Raw genomic sequence first — 21218 nt, forward strand, 5'->3', positions numbered from 1 at the left:
CGCTGTCCGCCCGGCCCCGCCTGTCAGCCGCTCCCGCCGCCGCGCGCTCGCGCGCCCGCCCGCAGGATCTAATCCTGGCCGTTCGCTTTAGATCTGACGGCCGTAGGAACCCGATACCCCTTCGCCCGCGCGTTTTCTTAAAGAGCCCCCCTGTTTTCTGGAAATTGCGCCCGCCGTCCCTGGTTTCTCGCAGTTAAGTCCCTGGCCCTTTTATTTAATTAAAAATAAGTCCTTAGGGCATAATTTTAACCCCTAAACTTGTAAAATTCATAACTTTGTCATATGAACTCCAAATTAGGTGCTTCAAATTGCAAAATGTTCATAATATTATTATCTATCTGTTTATGCAATGTTTCCCTGCTGTTTCCATGTATTAATTAATAGCTAATCACTAGGATAGGATTAAGACTATTGAAACCTTATTTAAGATAATTGGAAATGAGTAGTCTTTAATAATAGTTGGATTACTTATGTTTGTGGACTTAAACACTTAAGTTTAGAAACTCAAACCAGTTAATTATTTAATCCCACCACCAACTTAGGCCTGATTAGTGGTTAGTGAATCACTTTGTGTAACCCTCTACCCCCAGACCTAGGGAACTTTAGAGTGCCTATCCCTTTTCTGTTATGAACTTGTGACCCCTCTCTGCTGCATACGTTTGGTATATTGTTTTTGTTTGTTATTTTCCCAAGTGCATAGTGTGAATGATTGCTTTGCGTAGACACCGAGCAGTCTGTGTTTCCCGAGGCAGTTGCAGAGGAAGTCCCTGATCAGCAGTTTGGTGAAGGCAAGTGTCCTCTGTCCCATTATGTCCTATTCATTTATAACTTACTACCCCGCATTACTTACTTGAAACCTAAGGATTGACTAGCTTTGCACGTTACTTTATCCTTGATGACCTTATGGGCTATTATGGTTAGCACTTTGCTACGGCTTTAACATAATCAATGAACATGATGTGGCTATTTATGATACTGTTATCCTGTTGATGTTGATGATCTTGTGATACTCTAGGGGGCTCAGGCTGTTTCCTGAGTACCTCTCCGTAAGGACTGGTTCGTTGAGAGACCACCCGGGATAACAGTGCAACCATGAGGGTGAAATGGGATGCCCTTAGCTGATTAATTAGATGAACTAGAGGTGTAGTTGCTTAGCCGTCGTGCCGTCAATGGGGTCCAGGCACAGTGCTTGCTCTGCCGAGGCGGAGTGCCGAGGTTCTTTCGTTTTGCTCTTTGTTAGTCACTCTCCTGCGGGGAGGGGTACTGTGTTTATCAAACTGGAGAAACCTAACGGGCAGCTACGATCTCTAGAGAATCTTTGTAAAGGCTACGTAGTGATACCCTGCCGGACCACCTAGGTAGTGGTCAATGGGGAGTAGCTCTCCCCGGGTAGAAAGGGAATCATGGCTCATGGGTAAAGTGTGCAACCTCTGCAGAGGGTAGTGAAACTGGTATATCAGCCGTGCTCACGGTTAAGAGCAGCCTTGGGATCCTCTTTGATTAGAGATACAGATGGTTCGAGATACAATGGTTATGATATGGTTTTGATTCGACTATGATGATGATGTTCCTCGATGAGGAAATGGCTTACGGATTGGTTAATGCTAAAATCTGGCTTCTACTAATGATAAATACTTGACCAACTAAAAGCAACTGCTGGAGCCTAACCCCACATAAAGCTAGTCCACTTCAGCCAAACGGGACATTTGCTGAGTACGTTGATGTGTACTCATCCTTGCTTTACCACAAAACACCAGGTTGTCCGCATTGTAACCACTGCTCAGGAGAAGGCGAAGCCGTGGAAGGAGACTTCCAGGAGTTCCAAGACTACGATGAATTCTAGGTGTGGGTTGGCGGCAACCCCCAGTCAGCTGCCTGTGAAGGCCTTATCTTTACTGCGTTTCGCTTAGCACTTTGATTTACTTGTTACGACAATGACTATGTGGATGTCTATGACCCTATGATGTAATAAGTACTCTTTTATGTTATTATTCGAGCATTGTGTGATGATGTTCATTTATGTAATCGCTGTGTACGTGAGTTCTGATCCTGGCACGTACATAGTTCGCATTCGGTTTGCCTTCCAAAACCGGGTGTGACACCAGACCACGTGTCGCGCGCAGATTCCGCGGCCGACCGTTGGCTCGGGCCGACCGTTGGCTCACCGGACAGTCCGGTGCACACCGGACAGTCCGGTGCACACCGGACAGTCCGGTGAATTTTAGCCGTACGCCGTCGGCAAATTCCCGAGAGCAGCGTCTTCGCCCGAGGCAGCCTGGCGCACCGGACAGTCCGGTGCCCCAGACCGAAGCAGTCTTTTGGCTGTACACAACCAACTCTTCTTCTTTCTTCTTCTCTCTGTTTCTATCACTTAGACAAGTATATTAGTACACAAAACCAATGTACTAAGGCTTAGAAACATACCTTTACTCATGATTTGCACTTTGTTCATCCATGGGCATAAATTCTCATTTAAGCACTTTGCGTTGGCACTCAATCACCAAAATACTTAGAAATGGCCCAAGGGCACATTTCCCTTTCAGAACAGTACGTGTCCGGTGTGCACCGGACACCCAGGCGGGCCCACAAGACAGAAGCTTCAACGGCTAGAATCCAACGGCAGTGATGACGTGGCAGGGGCACCGGACTGTCCGGTGTGCACCGGACTGTCCGGTGCGCCATCGAACAGACAACCCAGCCAACGGTCAAGTTTGGTGGTTGGGGCTATAAATACCCCAACCACCCACCATTCATTGCATCCAAGTTTTCCACTTCCCAACTACTACAAGAGCTCTAGCATTCAATTCTAGACACACCAAAGAGATCAAATCCTCTCCAAATTCCACACAACGCCCTAGTGACTAGTGAGAGTGATTTGCTTGTGTTCTTTCGAGCTCTTGCGCTTGGATTGCTTTCTTCCTTCTTGACTCTTTCATTGCGATCAAGCTCACTTGTAATTGAGGCAAGAGACACCAAACTTGTGGTGGTCCTTGTGGGAACTTTGTGTTCCAAGTGATTGAGAAGAGAAAGCTCACTCGATCCGTGGATCGTTTGAGAGAGGGAAGGGTTGAAAGAGACCCGGCCTTTGTGGCCTCCTCAACGGGGAGTAGGTTTGCAAGAACCGAACCTCGGTAAAACAAATCCGCGTGTCCCACTTGTTTATTCGCTTGCGATTTGTTTTGCGCCCTCTCTCGCGGACTCATTTCCTTATTACTAACGCTAACCCGGCTTGTAGTTGTGTTTATATTTGTAAATTTCAGTTTCGCCCTATTCACCCCCCCCTCTAGGCGACTATCAGTGTGGAGCATATTGGCTCCCTTCTGGCTGCTGGCCTTGTTGCGGCGGTGGTGGAGGCGGAGGCTGTTGCCAGGAAGCTTGAGGTTGGCTTGCCGAAGCAACAGAAGCTGCAGGGTGATTGCCTACATACTCTGGGATGTAAGGCGAATGATACGAAGCAGTGTGCATGACCTGCTTCGGCTGAGCCTGTTGTGCTGCAGCTTCAGTTATTTCCTTTTGCTTCTGGATGGTAACATGGCACATCCTGGTGGTATGACCTTTGTTCTCACCACAGAACAAGCAAAAAATTCTTCTTGGCTGATCGCCAAATCTTCCGCCGAAGCCCCTGGCACCTCTGCCTCTCGGAGCTGGTGGTCGGAAGGAGCCTTGCTGTTGCCCCGAAGCCTGTGAGGAACACTGTGGCCTTTGCTGTTGGCTCCCTCTATCATCATTTTGGGTAGAGTTATGAATTGATCTAACGTGCCTCGGATAGAACCTCCCTCCGAAGCCTCTGGTCATTTCAGAAAACCTGAAAGCCTCCTCCCTTCTTTGGCGAAAATCATTATCGGCCCGAATGTACTCGTCCATCTTCTGAAGCAGCTTCTCCAAAGTTTGAGGAGGCTTCCTAGCGAAGTACTGAGCTGACGGTCCTAGCCGAAGCCCCTTGATCATGGCCTCAATGACAATTTCGTTGGGCACTGTTGGTGCCTGTGCCCTCAAACGCAAGAACCTTCGGACGTACGTCTGAAGGTATTCTTCGTGATCCTGGGTACACTGGAATAGAGCTTGAGCCATGACCGGCTTCGTCTGGAACCCTTGGAAGCTGGTTAACAACAAGTCCTTCAACTTTTGCCACGAAGTGATCGTTCCTGGTCGAAGGGAAGAGTACCAGGTTTGAGCAACACTCCTGACAGCCATAACAAAAGATTTTGCCATGACCGCAGCATTGCCACCATATGAAGATACTGTTGCTTCGTAACTCATCAAAAACTGCTTCGGGTCTGAGTGGCCATCAAATATGGGAAGCTGAGGCGGCTTGGAGGACGGAGGCCAAGGTGTAGCCTGCAGCTCAGCGGATAGAGGAGAAGCATCATCAAAAACAAAATTCCCATGATGGAAATTGTCATACCAGTCATCTTCATTGAGGAAACCCTCCTGATGAAGGTCTTGGTGCTGAGGCCTTCGGTGTTGCTCATCCTGGGTAAGATGACGAACTTCCTCAGAGGCTTCGTCTATCTGCCTTTGCAGTTCAGCTAGCCTGACCATCTTTTCCTTCTTCCTTTGCACCTGTTGATGAAGGATCTCCATGTCTCTGATTTCTTGATCTATCTCATCCTCTGGCGGTGTTGGACTAACAGCCTTCCGTTTCTGGCTTCGGGCCTCCCGAAGAGAGACAGTCTCCTGATTGTGGTCCAGCGGTTGGAGAGCTGCAGTGCCAGCTGCTGAAGCTTTCTTCGGCGCCATAGCGAAGGTTTATGATCGCCGAAGGTGTTCAAAAACTCAAAGAGTGGAAGTGAGTTCACCGGAGGTGGGCGCCAATGTTGGGGACTTGTTCTCAAATGCTATGAGTTAAGAACAAGGCAACACAGAAAATGTTAATTTAAAATGTCCTTCGTCCTTCGAAGCATTATTTCCCTTAAGATATAATGATTTTTGGACGAAGGTTATGAAGGACATACCTTCATAAACATAGCAAACTATGATGTAGAATGGATTATAAGGAATATGAATGATAGCATAGAAAATTATATATTATTATTGTGAAGAAACAGAAATAACATTGAATTACAAATGTACCTTTAGCTTGGAGGTAAATGAAAGTACAAGTGTGGCACAAAAGCAAGTGCCAGATCAGCGTGAACAGTACGGGGGTACTGTTCATCTATTTATAGGCACAGGACACAACCCATACAAAATTACATTTATGCCCTTTACATTTGATAATAATTCTATAGTAGTCTATCGAGGTCTGAATAGCCTTTTCATCTTTAAGTCGGTTTCATTTTTTGCTACCACGCCGAAGCTTTCCTGCTCACACCTTCGGCGCTGTATCAACCTTCGTATTATTCTGGTCTGCTGTGATACCGACTTGAGTCCGAAGATACCTGTTCACACATTATACTCCAGAAATATTGTTAAATCCTGTTTTTGAGGACCTTCGTAAGCCGAAGGCCCCTAACATCCGCCGTGGGAGAAATTTCCCTATTTACATACCCGTCGGGGGAGAAATTTCTGCATCCTCATATTTTGAAGGTTAGTTTGAGAACCTCATTTTTCTAATAAAAAATAGGAATTTCTTGAGAAAATAGAGTTTCTAGATTAGCACTAAAGAAAGAATTTCCAGCGAGAAATCGGAGATCTATTGCCATCTCTACATCGGGCTGTGTAGTAGCTATTATATTTAATTCCTTTCTTGGCATCTGGTATTTAGTATATGACGTATGCGTAGTGTGGATGATTGGGGTCTGCTGGACGCGAGCTGCCGGCCGGTATGGCTCGGGCCATCCGCCATGCACAGCATCGCACATCGACCAGACCGTTAAGTGAGGTGGCGGCCAGGTTATTTGGTCCTAGTCTAGTCCAGCTGCTAAAATAATCGAGCATAGTACGGTCCAGCATAGTGGGCTCGATTAAGCGATCCTGGTCTGGGCTGGGCTGGGCTGGCCTGGCAAATTCTCTTCAAGCCCACGGTGAGTGAATTCGCACAAAAAAGAGTTCAAGGGAAATGATATCTCTTTTAATCCCCACTTTACCCTTGTCCACTCTATCTATGAGGACATATCCTGTGCAATCACTTATTTTGGTGCAAACGTGCAATCAAACTATCCAGAGCATTCAATCCAGATCCAACGGTTTCATATGAAAGAGGTTAAAAGTAAAATAAGTACTATGTTTTAGGTGGAAGGGGTTAAATATAAAATAACAGTCATCATTAGATCTAGATCGGATGCACCAGATCGCTTGATTGTATGCTTGCACCAGGATAAATGATTGCATAGGATATTTTCCCTCTATCCATCCCGTCCCGATTCCAATCCAATCCCCCGCAAGCGCGAAGAGAGGAGACGAGAAGGGGGAGGGATCCACAGTTCACACACACCCCGCTTCCCATGGCGCTAGCGCTGCGCTGCCCTCCCGCCGCCACCTCGTCCCGGAGCCCCTTCCTACCGTCGACCTCCCCAGCCCCTGCGGGGAAGGTCCCGAGGAGGCCGCCCGCCAGCTGGAGGTGCCTCGCCTACTACGGCGACGGCGGATTCCGCAAGAACTACGACCACATCCCCAAGCAGTTCCGCGAGGAGAACCTCAAGGATGGACGTGAGTGCTCTGTCAACCGTGGGCACCCAGTTCAGCGAAACACCAGTATCTACACGTTCATTTATCCACCGCAAAGTGTTAGACTTCAGGGACAATGTTGGCCTTGATTTGATGATTTCCAATTTAATGAGCTTGCAAATCTTTGGCACAGGTCTAAATATTCTAGATGGCGGTTTAACTTTTTGGCACATGACCAAGTTTACTAGCTGGTTCATAAGAAAAATAAAAAAAAGATATCTGCACCTTCTGTTTTTTTTATTTGTTGACTATGCATCAGAGGACCTCTTTTGTCTTCCTAAACACCCATCGAATGCTTCGATAAAAAGTTTATCAAGCTCTGCACGTTTTACACATGCATGACTTGTGTAGCGGCCACAACATTTTACACCTGCTTCTGTATCTTGTCAATCAAATCTTTGCACCATTTTTAAGTATTACGTCCTCTGGCAGTGATGGATAATTACAAGCATGTTCCTCAATTCCTTTATGGATTAAGTGATGCTCAGATGGAAATGTTTATGAATGACGATAACCCTTATAATCGGCAGTCCCAGAAAGTTACAGAGGTTAGTGATGTTATACAGAGCCCCTTCCCATTTCTATTCTGTCAAGTTCATTCCGTTGCATCAATGCAGCAAAGTTGAGATGGTGTTTTTCTTGTGAACTTTAGGAAAGCGTTTCTGCTGCGAGGAGCTACGATGAGTTTGGTATGTACACCTTGTCAGGCATGCATGAGGGCCCTGCAAGTTACAGCATGGGTATGGGCATGGGGGGCAGCATGAGCATGAGCATGGGCAGAGGAGGGAGAGGATATAGAAGAATGAGAAGCTCTGCTCCAGATCTTCCGTCATTGCTACTGGACTCTCGAATTATATTTCTTGGAATGCCTGTGAGAGATCAACTTTCTACCTCTTCATTATTCATAATATTTTGAAGCTTTGGATCAACAATGGTAACATTTGGTGTCGTTGTTGTCCTGGCAGATTGTTCCAGCAGTAACTGAGCTTATTGCTGCTCAATTTCTATGGCTAGACTATGACGACCGCACAAAACCCATTTATCTGTATATAAACTCCACTGGAACTATGGTAAGCAGTTGTTTGAATATTTGAAAAATAAGAAGCCATGTCATCTTTCATATGTTTCTGATGCATATTGCCACTATTTATATGACTACATCTTCTGTGCTGTAACAGGACGAAAATAACGAGCTTGTTGCATCTGAAACTGATGCTTATGCAATTGCTGATTTTATCAATGTATGTAAGGCTGTATCTTCTAATCGCTGACTGATAATCCAGCATAATTTTACGCCATTGTCAATGATGTTATTATCATGCCTAGGACTATATATCTACATTTGAACTTTGAATGTAGTCTCGTAGAGTTTCTGTGCATACTTGAGTGGATACAGGGATCAGGAGTGTGAATCCAGATTCTGGAGCAATTAAATACATTGCATAATTAAGGACCTTATTATTTTTTGGCCAAAAACTTGAAAGCAAGATAAATTGTTGCCTGCCGGAGACGATGACTGGGTTTCAGAACATTTAGGTTCTTTCAAGACCTTTTTCCTTGAATGAGGGGGGGGGGGGGATTGCGCGTCATTCATATTAATAAGAAAAGAGTACAACTGACTTGTACAAACCCTACTATAGGGATAAATAAGTTACATAAAAAGAATTCTCCAACAAACCTTAACCACAATCAGCGACCATAATGAACCATTAAAACTGAATCGACAAAAGGATGATTATGAAACAATTGTGTGGGATGAAGTTAATGTACCAGCACTAATAAGTTTGTGGGAAAGTTGCCTTATTTCAAATCTGGATCAATTTGGGCTTAATTTCTTAGACAATTTATTTGATGTGGAGTAGCAACCGAAAAGCGCTGGCAGAGTTGTTGTAGTAGTAGTAGCAGCTGCTGCTTATAAAAAAAACTCGACCTGCGGGGGGTAAGACAGCTCCTGAGTATTGTATTAAGAAGAAGACCTTCTCACATAGGTCGAGAAAACCTCCGAACCCCTGTCCCACCCATACACAGCGGCATCGAAGCCCATGTGTGGGCAACCGCGACTGGGGCTGAGCCTTAGACCTGCTTTGACGTGGGATAGACGAGAGGATTTTTTTAACCACATCCTAAAATTCGCTCCCACGGGGAGTCGAACCCATGACCTGAGGAGTGCTACTCATACCACCTAACCAACTCGGCTAGAGGCCCTTTCGCAGCTGCTGCTTATAACACACATCAATATTGTGCGTAAAGCCCATCAGAACAATGTTTACAAGGGACATGATGAATATTATATTTTGGTAACAGGTCTCTCATTTTCAAGAACTATGCTGGATAATCTTGGCACAGGGCATACATTTTGTTTGATTTTACTTGCTTTGAAGCAAAGTGAAGGATGGACAAAAGAACTAAAACTGCATACTCTGACTTTTGCATACTATTTTTTTTGGTTTTGCAGCGAAGTAAATCCAAGGTTTACACAATCAATCTTAGCATGGCATATGGTCAGGCTGCGATGCTTCTTTCCCTTGGTGTCAAGGGCAAAAGAGGAGTGCTGCCGAATTCAATCAGTATGTTGCATTTTCTAAGTTTTATTGCCTCTTTTGGATTTTCACAGGCGTGTGTGCTTAACAGCATATATTATATATTGGTTCTAAATGTGCACCATTAATTGCAGCTAAATTGCACCTGCCTAAGGTGCACAAATCTGGTGGAGCTGCCATTGATATGTGGATTAAGGTCAGATCCAACTCTTGTGTCCAATATCTCAATTTCCTACTCCCTTTTCTGCTTATACTGCCCATGCTATTGTGCACTAGTGCACTGAATATTTTATTTTGCGCTCAGGCAAAAGAGTTAGATACAAACACAGATTACTACCTCGAACTCTTGTCTAAAGGAGTTGGTAAACCAAAGGAAGAGCTTGCTGAATTCCTTAGGGGCCCGAGGTACTTCCGAGCACAAGAGGCTCTTGATTATGGACTTGCCGATACGATATTACACTCGCTGGATGGTTCTTTCAAACCAAAGGTATCTTGCTAATCCCTGTTTCATCACCGATTTCTATGTGTAGCTCTCAGCTGATTATTTCGTCTTGTGGACTAGGACCTGACCGCGCAGCTAGCCAAGGCACAGGCGATGCGCCAGTCAGGCAAGCGTGCAGCTGCTGGAGCTGGGAGATGGTCAACTCCAACCGCACCCAGGTAGAGACTAGAATGGTAGAGCAGGACAATATATGTTCATCTGGATGGTCTTGTGGCTCTGCTATACAAAGAGGCCAGCCTTTTGTATACTTGTGTTGGAAATCCATGGAGCTTGGAATTAGACGCACGGCTGGATAGTGAGATGTTGTGTACTGTAGTGTAGTGTCAGTTGTGACGTACGTGTATCATCTGTGTGCAATCTTTGCTACACTCGACCCACATACATTGCATTCAGATAGATTAATTTCACCAGTGAAAACGATAGCCTGTATGGCAACAGATGTTCTGCACTGATGCTGATCGTTGGTCCGTTATTTTGGTGACATGTTTACTGGTGGTGAAATGTGAATGGCCATGATCATCTCCACCGTATGTTTATACTGACACAACAAAGTATAAACATGAATAAACTTGTTCGACAATTCATCAACACTGTTACATTTATAAACATGTTTACAATTCACTTGTGTCTGTGCAGTGCATGTATATATCCACATCATGGACTGTATGTGTCACGTAGTTTGTGGTGGTGACAAGCGCTATTACGATTGTCACAGAGATGCATGCATGGTTGGCTTCTAGTTCCTGCTGGACCTGGAGAAGAGCCTGCTGGAGACGAATACGCCGAGGGAGAAGGCGGCGACGGCGACGGCGATCACCTCCCTGTTCCTCTTGACCGTCTCCACAAGGCCCTCCGCCCACTCGGAGCCCGCCAGCCCCTGGAGCTCCTCCGCCACGCGCTCCTTGAAGCCACGGCATGCCTTTCTCTGGTGCTCCGCCGCAGCTGCAGCATTTGCATTGGCCCGCTCTTCCTCGGTGCGCCGCTCCGCCAGGCTTTCGGTCGGATCCGTCGCCTTGCTCTCTGCGTTGGCCTGCGTCTCGGGCTGCTTCTTCGTGTCGGCTGCCGGTGCAGGTGCTGCGGCGGCGGCCTTGGGCTTATCTTCCTTTGCCGTCGTGTCGGCTGCCGGTGCAGGTGCTGCGGCGGCGGCGGCCGCCTTGGGCTTATCTTCCTTTGCCGCCGCCTCCTTGTGCTGCTGCTCCGGCTCCGATTTGGCGCCCTTGGCTCCCGCCACCTGCTTGGTGGCGGCAGCGGCATCGGCATCGGCATCCTCGGGCTTCTTGGCCTGCTGCTGGTCTTCCTTTGCGGGCGCGGGCAGGCGCTTGGGCACGGTGAGCGTGAGGACTCCAAGGTCGAAGCGGCCGGCGATGTCGTCGAGGTTGGAGGTGGATGGCAGCTGGAAGACCTTGTTGAAGCGGGAGTGCCTGGCGTTGGCGTTGGCGGCGGCGGCGTCGGAGCGCTGGCCGCGGACGGTGAGGCGGCCGGCGCCGTCGACTTGCACCCTGAAATCTTGTTTCCTGAAGCCTTCTTACAAGCAAGCAAAGCAAAGAATGGAGTCATGCATGCGCATACAGGTCCAGGTCTCCATTGCCATTAGCTAGAGCTCGTACTACTACTACCTGAGAGGTGGATGCGGAGGATGAAGCTGCTGGCGTTCTCCTCCCACTCGTACCTCGGGTCCAACTCCTGACCAGCAGCCGCAGGCGGCTTGGACGAGCCTCCTCCTTGCTTGCTGCCGGCGGTGGCCATTGGCGATCAGGCTAGCAGCTATAGCTAACTGCTTGTGTCGGCTCGTCTGTGTGCTGCTGGATCGATGATGAGCTACCAATATGCATGCATGTGTGTATGTATATATTTTTATAGGGAAGATGAGATGATGGATTATTATTATTATTATTATTGTTCGAAACTTGGCTTGGTATGATGGGGTACCGACCAGACCAACGCCAGCCACCCTGAATAATACCTCCGCATACCAATGACATGTGTACGTGGGTGGGTGAAATCTTGTGTGGGATGGAATGGAATGGAGGACGACGGATGGAATCGAGGAAGAATCCTTGGCCGGGAAGAAAGGTTAGGAATAATCCAGGAGATCGAGAAAGCTAAGAGTTAGTTTGGGAATTACGTTTTCCCAAGTGAAAATAAACTTATTTTCTTTGGGAAAATAAAAATTCCGTGGAAAAAGGTGGTTTCTAAACTAAACTAGTCCTAAGTGCTAGTTTTGGAACCTTATTTTTTAATGAATTTCTATTTTTTCATGGAAAAATGAACTAATTTCTCTTGTGAAAATGAAAATCCCTTGAGAAAATAAAGTTTTCAAACTAGCCTAAAAAAGAAATACCCGTAGAGCCTCTTCCGTTGGAATATATATTTATCTCATCAAGTCAAGTCAGGACATTAACAAAAATTCTGGATTAACAAAAATAAAAAATGTTTTGATCATACGAAGGCATTATAATTCCAGTGAAGCAGGACAATTAATGTAAACTACAGATGTTGTGAAATATATAGTGTTGGGGGCATTCGTCCTCCGAAGGTCCTCAAAAATATAATTTAACAATCTCTTCCAAGTATGATTTATGGACAGGTACCTTTGGATATGGTGATGACGAAGGCTGCTGATGAATCGTGACGAATGTTGTTGTTAAACCGAAGCTACACGCAGAGAAGCTTCGGCTTAGTCGCAGAAAAACGAACCGACTTAAAGGGGAAAAGGCTATTTGGACCTCGATGAGTTACCTTAGAGTCATTAGAAAATGTAAGGGGCATGAACGTAATTTCTCGCAGGCTGTGTCCTGTGCCTATAAATAGGTGAACAGTATCCCCGCACTGTTCACGCGGATTTGGCATTCACTTTTGCGCCACGCTTGTATTTTCTTGTCTTCTGTCAAGGCAGAGGTACTTTTGTAATACATTATTGTACTTGCTTTTTTATGATTATATAATAAAGGATGGATTAATAATGTTATATGATCATTCATGTTGTTTGTTATATTTTATGTGCTTCTTCTTTTGTTAGTACTTGTTGAGATGATGAAGGTATGTCCTTCATTACCTTCGTCCGAAGACCATTAAATCCTAAAGAAAATAATGCTTTGAAGGACGAAGGTCTGTAACCATTAATGTTTTGTGTTGCCTTGTTCTTAATTCATAGCATTTGAGAACAAGTCCCCAACATTGGCGCCCACCTCCGGTGAACCCTTTTCGACCACCTTCGGCAAGCACTGACCTTCGTCATGCCACCGAAGAAAGCTTCAGCACAAGGGGCTGCAGCACTGCAGCCACTGGACCCAAATCAAGAGACTCTCCCTCCGAGAGGCCCGAAGCCAGAAGAGGAAGGCTTCTAGTCCAACACTTCAAGAGGAGGAGTTGGACCAAGAAATCAGAAACATGGAGATGCTTCATCAACAAGTACAAAGGAAGAAGGAGAAGATGGCTCGACTAGCTGATCTTCAACGGCAGATTGACGAAGCCACTGAAGAAGTACGCCATCTTGCTCAAGACGAACAAGAACGAAGGCCCCAACAGCCCCAACATAGGGAGCTTCATCAAGAAGGCTTCTTCAACGAGGATGGATGGTATGACGATTTTCATCATGGAAATTTTGCTTTTGATGATGCTTCTCCTCTGTCAGCAGAACTGCAGGCTACCCCATGGCCCCCATCATACAAGCCACCCCAGCTCCCTATGTATGATGGGCACTCAGATCCGAAGCAGTTTTTGATGAGCTACGAAGCAACCATATCTTCATATGGGGGCAATACCGCAGTCATGGCGAAATCTTTCGTCATGGCAGACAAGAATGTTGCGCAAACCTAGTACTCCTCTCTTCGGCCAGGAACAATCACATCATGGCAGAAGCTGAAGGACATGCTGATCACCAGTTTCCAAGGGTTTCAGACGAAGTCGGTTACTGCTCAAGCCTTGTTCCAGTGCACGCAAGACCACGAAGAATACCTCCAGGCACATGTCCGAAGGTTCTTGCGTCTAAGGGCACAAGCGCCAACTGTGCCCAATGAAATCGTCATTGAGGCCATGATAAAAGGACTTCGGCCAGGACCTACGGCCCAATACTTTGCCAGGAAGCCCCCTCAGACCCTGGAGAAGTTGCTTCAAAAGATGGATGAATACATCCGGGCTGACAATGACTTTCGCCAAAGAAGAGAGGAAGCCTACAGGTTCTCTGAGATGACCAGGGGCTTCGGAGGAAGAATCCACCCAAGACATGTAAGGTCAATTCATTCCACCCAGAGTGAAGACAGAGGAAGTCAACAACAGAGGCCACAATATTCCTCGCATGCTTCGGGGCAGCAACAGACCTCTTTCCGACCGCCAGTTCCAAGAGGCAGAGGCGCTAGGGGCTTCGGAGGAAGGTTTGGGGATCAGCCCAGGAAAATTTATTGCTTATTCTGTGGTGAGGACAAGGGCCATACTACGAGGATGTTGAAAGGGAAATGTGCCCTTGGGCCATTTCTAAGTATTTTGGTGATTGAGTGCCAACACAAGTGCTTAAATGTGAATTTATGCTCATGGATGGACAAAGTGCAAATCAAGAGCAAAGGTATGTTTCTAAGTCTTAGTACATTGGTTTTGTGTACTAATATACTTGTCTAAGTGTTAGAAACAGAAAGAAGAAGAAAAGAGAAGAGATGGCTGTGTACAGCCAAGAGGCTGTTTCGGTCTGGGGCACCGGACTGTCCGGTGGTGCACCGGACAGTGTCCGGTGCGCCAGGCTGCCTCGGCCGAAGAGGCCGCTCTCGGGAATTCGCCGACGACGTACGGCTAAAATTCACCGGACTGTCCGGTGTGCACCGGACTGTCCGGTGAGCCAACGGTCGGCCGCGGAATCCGTGCGCGACACGTGGCCGAGCCAATGGTCGGAAGGGGGCACCGGACTGTCCGGTGTGCACCGGACATGTCCGGTGCGCCAACGGCTCCCAGATCTGCAAAGGTCGACTGCGCTGTTTAAGGAAGGAAATCGGGCACCGGACAGTGTCCGGTGTGCACCGGACTGTCCGGTGCGCCCGACGACAGAAGGCAAGGATGGCCTTCCAGATTTGTTCTCAACGGCTCCTAGCTGCCTTGGGGCTATAAAAGGGACCCTTAGGCGCATGGAGGAGTACACCAAGCATTCCTACAACATTCCTAAGCACCAAGACATCGATCTCGCGCATTCGTTTCATTGTGATAGCATATAGAGCTCTTGTGGAGTTGTGAACTCTTTGAGTTGTGTTGCGAGCTCTTGTTGCGACTTGTGTGCGTGTTGTTGCTCTGATCTTTTGAAGTCTTGTGTGCGTTGCTCATTCCCCCTTGCTCTGTGTTTCTCTGTGAACTTCAATTGTAAGGGCGAGAGGCTCCAAGTTGTGGAGATTCCTCGCAAACGGGATTGAGAAAAAGCAAGCAAAACACCGTGGTATTCAAGTGGGTCTTTGGACCGCTTGAGAGGGGTTGATTGCAACCCTCGTCCGTTGGGACGCCACAACGTGGAGTAGGCAAGCGTTGGTCTTGGCCGAACCACGGGATAAACCACTGTGTCGTCTCTGTGATTGATCTCTCGTGGTATTGTGTTTTGTTGAGACTCCTTTCTAGCCACTTGGCATTTATTGTGCTAACACTTGACAAGTTTTTGTGGCTATAAGTTTAAGTTTTACAGGATCACCTATTCACCCCCCTCTAGGTGCTCTCAATTGGTATCAAAGCCGTTCTCTTCAAGAAAGGGACTAACCGCCCGAAGAGATGGATCCTAAGGGGAAGGGAATCGTGATCAACGACAAGGAAAAGGAGTCCTTCGTCAACGAGCCAAAAGATGACAAATCCAACGACTCTGGCTCGGGCCACAGACATAAAGATGGGAAGAAGAAGAAGACAAGACGTATCAAGGAGATCGTCTACTACGACAGCGACGAGTCTACTTCTTCCCACAAGGACGACGACTACGACAAACAAAAGACGGTTAACTCAAACTTTTCTTTTGATTATTCGCGCATTCCGCACAGCTCAAATGCTCATTTGCTCCCCATTCCACTTGGCAAGCCTCCTCACTTTGATGGAGAGGACTACGGATTTTGGAGTCACAAAATGCGTACACACCTATTTTCTCTCCATCCAAGCATTTGGGAGATTGTGGAAAGTGGAATGAAATTTGATAGCTCGGATAGTCCTTCGTTTATTAATGAACAGATCCATAAAAATGCACAAGCTACTACTGTGTTGCTAGCCTCTTTGTGCAGGGACGAGTATCACAAGGTGAGCGGCTTGGACAATGCCAAGCAAATTTGGGACACCCTCAAGATCTCTCATGAGGGGAATGATGTCACCTTACTCACCAAGATGGAGTTGGTGGAGGGCGAGCTCGGACGATTCGCGATGATAAGGGGCGAGGAGCCGACGCAAACATACAACCGGCTCAAGATCCTTATCAACAAAATAAGGAGCTACGGAAGCACGCGATGGACGGACCACGACGTCGTCCGCCTAATGCTAAGGTCATTTACCGTTCTTGATCCTCATCTCGTGAACAATATTCGTGAGAATCCCAGGTACACGAAGATGACGCCCGAGGAGGTACTCGGAAAATTCGTAAGCGGGCGGATGATGATCAAGGAGGCAAGATACGTGGACGACGCCTTGAATGGACCGATCAACGAGCCTCAACCCCTTGCTCTCAAGGCAACAAGAAGCAAGGAGGCGCTACCTAGCAGGGTGGCACAAATTGAGGCGGCCGGACTTAATGATGAAGAGATGGCCCTCATCATCAAAAGATTCAAGACGACGCTTAAAGGTCACAAGGGACAACCAAGCAAGACCAAAGCCAAGGGGAAGCGTTCGTGCTTCAAATGCGGTAAGCTTGGTCATTTTATTGCTAACTGTCCCGACAATGATAGTGATCAGGACCAAGGGAACAAGAGGGAGAAGAAGAAGAATTATAAGAAGGCAAAGGGTGAGGCTCATCTTGGCAAGGAGTGGGATTCGGACTGCTCCTCGTCTGACTCCGACAATGAGGGACTCGCCGCCACTGCATTCAACAAGTCATCCCTCTTCCCCAACGAGCGTCACACTTGCCTCATGGCAAGAGAGAAGAAGGTAATCACTCGTAATGATATCACTTATGATTCTTCTAGTGACGATGAGTCTAGTGATGATGAAATAGATTACTCTAGTTTGTTCAAGGGATTGGATAGAAATAAAATTGATAAAATCAATGAATTGATTGATGCCTTGAATGAAAAGGATAGACTTTTAGAAAAGCAAGAGGATTTGTTGTATGATGAACATGATAAGTTTATAGAGGCACAAAAATCCTATGCTTTAGAAGTTAAAAGAAATGAAGTGCTTTCTAGTGAATTATCTTCTTGTCATGAAAACATTGCTACTTTAAAGAGTGTTAATGATGACTTAAATGCTAAACTAGAAGTAGCTAGTAAATCAACATCTTGTGTAGAAATTGTTGAAACGTGCACTAGGTGTAAAGATCTTAATGTTGATGCTTGTAATAAACATCTAGTTTCAATTTCTAAATTGAATGATGAAGTGGCTAGTCTTAATGCTCAACTTAAGGCTAGCAAAAGCGAATTTGATAAGCTAAAATTTGCAAGGGATGCCTACACGATTGGTAGACACCCCTCAATTAAGGATGGACTTGGCTTCAAAAGGGAAGCCAAGAACTTAACAAGCCATAAGGCTCCCATTCCCGCTAAGGAGAAAGGGAAGGCCCCTATGGCTACTAGTGCTAAAAAGAACCATGCCTTTTTGTATCATGATAGGAAAAATTCTAGAAATGCTTCTAGAAGTTATGATGCTTTTGATTCACATGCTTATGATTCTTATGCTATGACTGCTTCTAGTTCTCATGTTGTGCATGATAGAAAGGTTAGTAGAAGAAATGTTATTCACAATATGCCTAGGATAAATGTTATTAATGTTCCTAGGAAAGTCAATGAACCTTCTACAATATATCATGCTTTGAAGGCTTCTTTTGCAATTTGTAGAAAGGATAGAAAGGTGATTGCTAGGAAGTTAGGGGCAAAATGCAAGGGTGATAAAACTTGCATTTGGATCCCCAAGGAAATTGTGACTAACCTTATAGGACCCAACAAGAGTTGGGTACCTAAGTCCCAAGCCTAAATTTGCCTTGCAGGTTTATGCATCCGGGGGTTCAAGCTGGATTATTGATAGCGGATGCACAAACCATATGACGGGGGAGAAGAAGATGTTCACCTCCTATGTCAAGAATAGGGATTCCCAAGATTCAATTATATTCGGTGATGGGAATCAAGGCAAGGTAAAAGGGTTAGGTAAAATTGCAATTTCTAATGAGCACTCCATATCTAATGTGTTTTTAGTAGAGTCTCTCGGATATAATTTGCTATCTGTTAGTCAATTATGCAACATGGGGTATAACTGTCTATTTACCAATGTAGATGTGTCTGTCTTTAGAAGAAGTGATGGTTCACTAGCTTTTAAGGGTGTATTAGACGGCAAACTTTATTTAGTTGATTTTGCAAAAGAAGAGGCCGGTCTAGATGCATGCTTAATAGCTAAGACTAGCATGGGCTGGCTGTGGCATCGCCGCTTAGCACATGTGGGGATGAAGAACCTTCACAAGCTTCTAAAGGGAGAACACGTGATAGGTTTGACTAATGTGCAATTCGAAAAAGATAGACCTTGTGCAGCAGGGAAACAGGTGGGAAGCTCTCATCACACCAAAAATGTGATGACAACATCAAGACCCCTGGAGCTGCTACATATGGACCTCTTCGGACCCGTCGCCTATCTGAGCATAGGAGGAAGTAAGTATGGTCTAGTTATCGTTGATGACTTTTCCCGCTTCACTTGGGTGTTCTTTTTGCAGGATAAATCTGAAACCCAAGGGACCCTCAAGCGCTTCCTCAGGAGAGCTCAAAATGAGTTTGAGCTCAAGGTGAAGAAGATAAGGAGCGACAACGGGTCCGAGTTCAAGAACCTTCAAGTGGAGGAGTTCCTTGAGGAGGAAGGGATCAAGCACGAGTTCTCCGCTCCCTACACACCACAGCAAAATGGTGTGGTAGAGAGGAAGAACAGGACGCTAATCGATATGGCGAGAACGATGCTTGGAGAATTCAAGACCCCCGAGTGTTTCTGGTCGGAAGCCGTGAACACGGCTTGCCACGCCATCAACAGGGTCTACCTTCACCGCCTCCTCAAGAAGACGTCGTATGAGCTTCTAACCGGTAACAAACCCAATGTATCTTACTTTCGTGTATTTGGGAGCAAATGCTACATTCTAGTGAAGAAGGGTAGAAATTCTAAGTTTGCTCCCAAAGCTGTAGAAGGGTTTTTGTTAGGTTATGACTCAAATACAAAGGCGTATAGAGTCTTCAACAAATCATCGGGTTTGGTTGAAGTCTCTAGCGACGTTGTATTTGATGAGACTAATGGCTCTCCAAGAGAGCAAGTTGTTGATTGTGATGATGTAGATGAAGAAGATGTTCCGACGGCAGCTATACGAACCATGGCGATTGGAGAAGTGCGGCCACATGAACAAGATGGACGAGATCAACCTTCTTCCTCAACAACGGTGCAACCCCCAACTCAAGACGATGAACAGGTTCATCAACAGGAGGTGTGTGATCAAGGGGGAGCACAAGATGATCATGTGATGGAGGAAGAAGCGCAACCGGCACCTCCAACCCAAGTTCGAGCGATGATTCAAAGGGATCATCCCGTCGATCAAATTCTGGGTGATATTAGCAAGGGAGTAACTACTCGATCTCGATTAGTTAATTTTTGTGAGCATTACTCCTTTGTCTCTTCTATTGAGCCTTTCAGGGTAGAAGAGGCCTTGCTAGATCCGGACTGGGTGTTGGCCATGCAGGAGGAACTCAACAACTTCAAGCGCAATGAAGTTTGGACACTGGTGCCTCGTCCCAAGCAAAACGTTGTGGGAACCAAGTGGGTGTTCCGCAACAAACAGGACGAGCACGGAGTAGTGACGAGGAACAAGGCTCGACTTGTGGCAAAAGGTTATGCCCAAGTCGCAGGTTTGGACTTTGAGGAGACGTTTGCTCCTGTGGCTAGGCTAGAATCAATTCGTATCTTGCTAGCATATGCCGCTCACCATTCTTTCAGGTTGTACCAAATGGATGTGAAGAGCGCTTTCCTCAACGGGCCAATCAAGGAGGAGGTGTACGTGGAGCAACCCCCTGGTTTCGAGGATGAACGGTACCCCGACCACGTGTGTAAGCTCTCTAAGGCGCTCTATGGACTTAAGCAAGCCCCAAGAGCATGGTATGAATGCCTTAGAGACTTTCTAATTGTTAATGCTTTCAAGGTTGGGAAAGCCGATCCAACTCTGTTCACTAAGACATGTGATGGTGATTTGTTTGTGTGCCAAATTTATGTCGATGACATTGTTGGGGACTTGTTCTCAAATACTAAGAGTTAAGAACAAGGCAACATAGAAAATGTTAATCGTTAATGTCCTTCGTCCTCCGAAGCATTATTTCCTTTAGGATGTAATGACTTGCAGACGAAGGTTATGAAGGACATACCTTCATAAGTTCATCAAAAACAATGACGAAGGATGAAATATAAAGAATATAAAAGAAAACATGAACGATTATGTATTGTTATTGAACATAAATAAAAATGTTGTTGAATCACAAGTATACCTTCAATCGGAAGGAAATGACAATACAAGCGTGACCCAAAAAGCGAATGCCAAGTCAGCGTAAACAGTACGGAGGTACTGTTCACCTATTTATAGGCACGGGGTACAACCCATACAAAATTACATACATGCCCTTTACATTTGGTGATAATTCTATAGCAATCTATCGAGGTCTAAATGGCCTTTTCATCTTTAAGTCGGTTCCCTTTTCTGCGAACATGCCGAAGCTTTCCTGCTTCGCAGCTTCGGCGCTGTGTCAACCTTCGTATCTTTTGAGCTTCTCCCTTTCTGATACGAGTCCGAAGATACCTGCTCACACATTATACTCTAAAAACACCGTTAAATCATGCTTTTGAGGACCTTCGGAAGCCGAAGGCCCCCAACAGACATAATATTTGGTTCTACTAACCAAAAGTCTTGTGAAGAGTTTAGCAGGGTAATGACGCAGAAATTCGAGATGTCGATGATGGGCGAGTTGAACTACTTCCTTGGGTTCCAAGTGAAGCAACTCAAGGACGGCACCTTCATCTCCCAAACGAAGTACACGCAAGATCTGCTAAAGCGGTTTGGGATGAAGGACGCCAAGCCCGCAAAGACTCCGATGGGGACCGACGGACACACCGACCTCAACAAAGGAGGTAAGTCCGTTGATCAAAAAGCATACCGGTCAATGATAGGGTCGTTACTTTATTTATGTGCTAGTAGACCGGATATTATGCTTAGCGTATGCATGTGTGCTAGATTTCAATCCGATCCTAAGGAGTGTCACTTAGTGGCGGTGAAGCGAATTCTGAGATATTTGGTTGCTACGCCTTGCTTCGGGCTCTGGTATCCAAAAGGGTCTACCTTTGACTTGGTTGGATACTCAGATTCCGACTATGCTGGATGTAAGGTCGATAGGAAGAGTACATCAGGGACG

The 21218-nt window shown here is 46.1% G+C and overlaps 2 protein-coding genes across 2 annotated transcripts; one reads left to right on the forward strand and one right to left on the reverse strand.

Moving 5' to 3' along the window:
* The first annotated feature begins 6319 nt into the window (after nucleotides 1–6319).
* Nucleotides 6320–10064, forward strand: LOC100274001 (ATP-dependent Clp protease proteolytic subunit). The gene is made up of 9 exons (NM_001148387.1): nucleotides 6320–6591; nucleotides 7042–7157; nucleotides 7262–7480; nucleotides 7575–7679; nucleotides 7788–7850; nucleotides 9065–9176; nucleotides 9284–9345; nucleotides 9454–9636; nucleotides 9712–10064. The coding sequence occupies exons 1-9, from the start codon at nucleotides 6387–6389 to the stop codon at nucleotides 9811–9813; spliced, it is 1167 nt and encodes a 388-aa protein (NP_001141859.1). The 5' UTR covers nucleotides 6320–6386; the 3' UTR covers nucleotides 9814–10064.
* Nucleotides 10065–10237: 173 nt separating this feature from the next.
* LOC100284584 (uncharacterized) lies at nucleotides 10238–11479 on the reverse strand. The gene is made up of 2 exons (NM_001372399.1): nucleotides 11268–11479; nucleotides 10238–11172 (listed from the first exon to the last, which is right to left on the reverse strand). The coding sequence occupies exons 1-2, from the start codon at nucleotides 11395–11397 to the stop codon at nucleotides 10388–10390; spliced, it is 915 nt and encodes a 304-aa protein (NP_001359328.1). The 5' UTR covers nucleotides 11398–11479; the 3' UTR covers nucleotides 10238–10387.
* Nucleotides 11480–21218: the final 9739 nt, after the last annotated feature.

This window comes from Zea mays, chromosome 6 (assembly GCF_902167145.1).
Source record: "Zea mays cultivar B73 chromosome 6, Zm-B73-REFERENCE-NAM-5.0, whole genome shotgun sequence".
Lineage (NCBI taxonomy): Eukaryota > Viridiplantae > Streptophyta > Magnoliopsida > Poales > Poaceae > Zea > Zea mays.

Excerpts from the sequence above, each read along its gene's own strand:
- LOC100274001 (NM_001148387.1), top strand. The coding sequence starts at position 6,387 with ATGGCGCTAGCGCTGCGCTGCCCTCCCGCCGCCACCTCGTCCCGGAGC. Across the intron at positions 7,481-7,574 it reads TTATATTTCTTGGAATGCCT|ATTGTTCCAGCAGTAACTGA; the intron begins GTGAGAGATCAA and ends TTGTCCTGGCAG. Across the intron at positions 9,346-9,453 it reads CCATTGATATGTGGATTAAG|GCAAAAGAGTTAGATACAAA; the intron begins GTCAGATCCAAC and ends TTTTGCGCTCAG.
- LOC100284584 (NM_001372399.1), bottom strand. The coding sequence starts at position 11,397 with ATGGCCACCGCCGGCAGCAAGCAAGGAGGAGGCTCGTCCAAGCCGCCT. Across the intron at positions 11,173-11,267 it reads CCTCCGCATCCACCTCTCAG|GCTTCAGGAAACAAGATTTC; the intron begins GTAGTAGTAGTA and ends GCTTGTAAGAAG.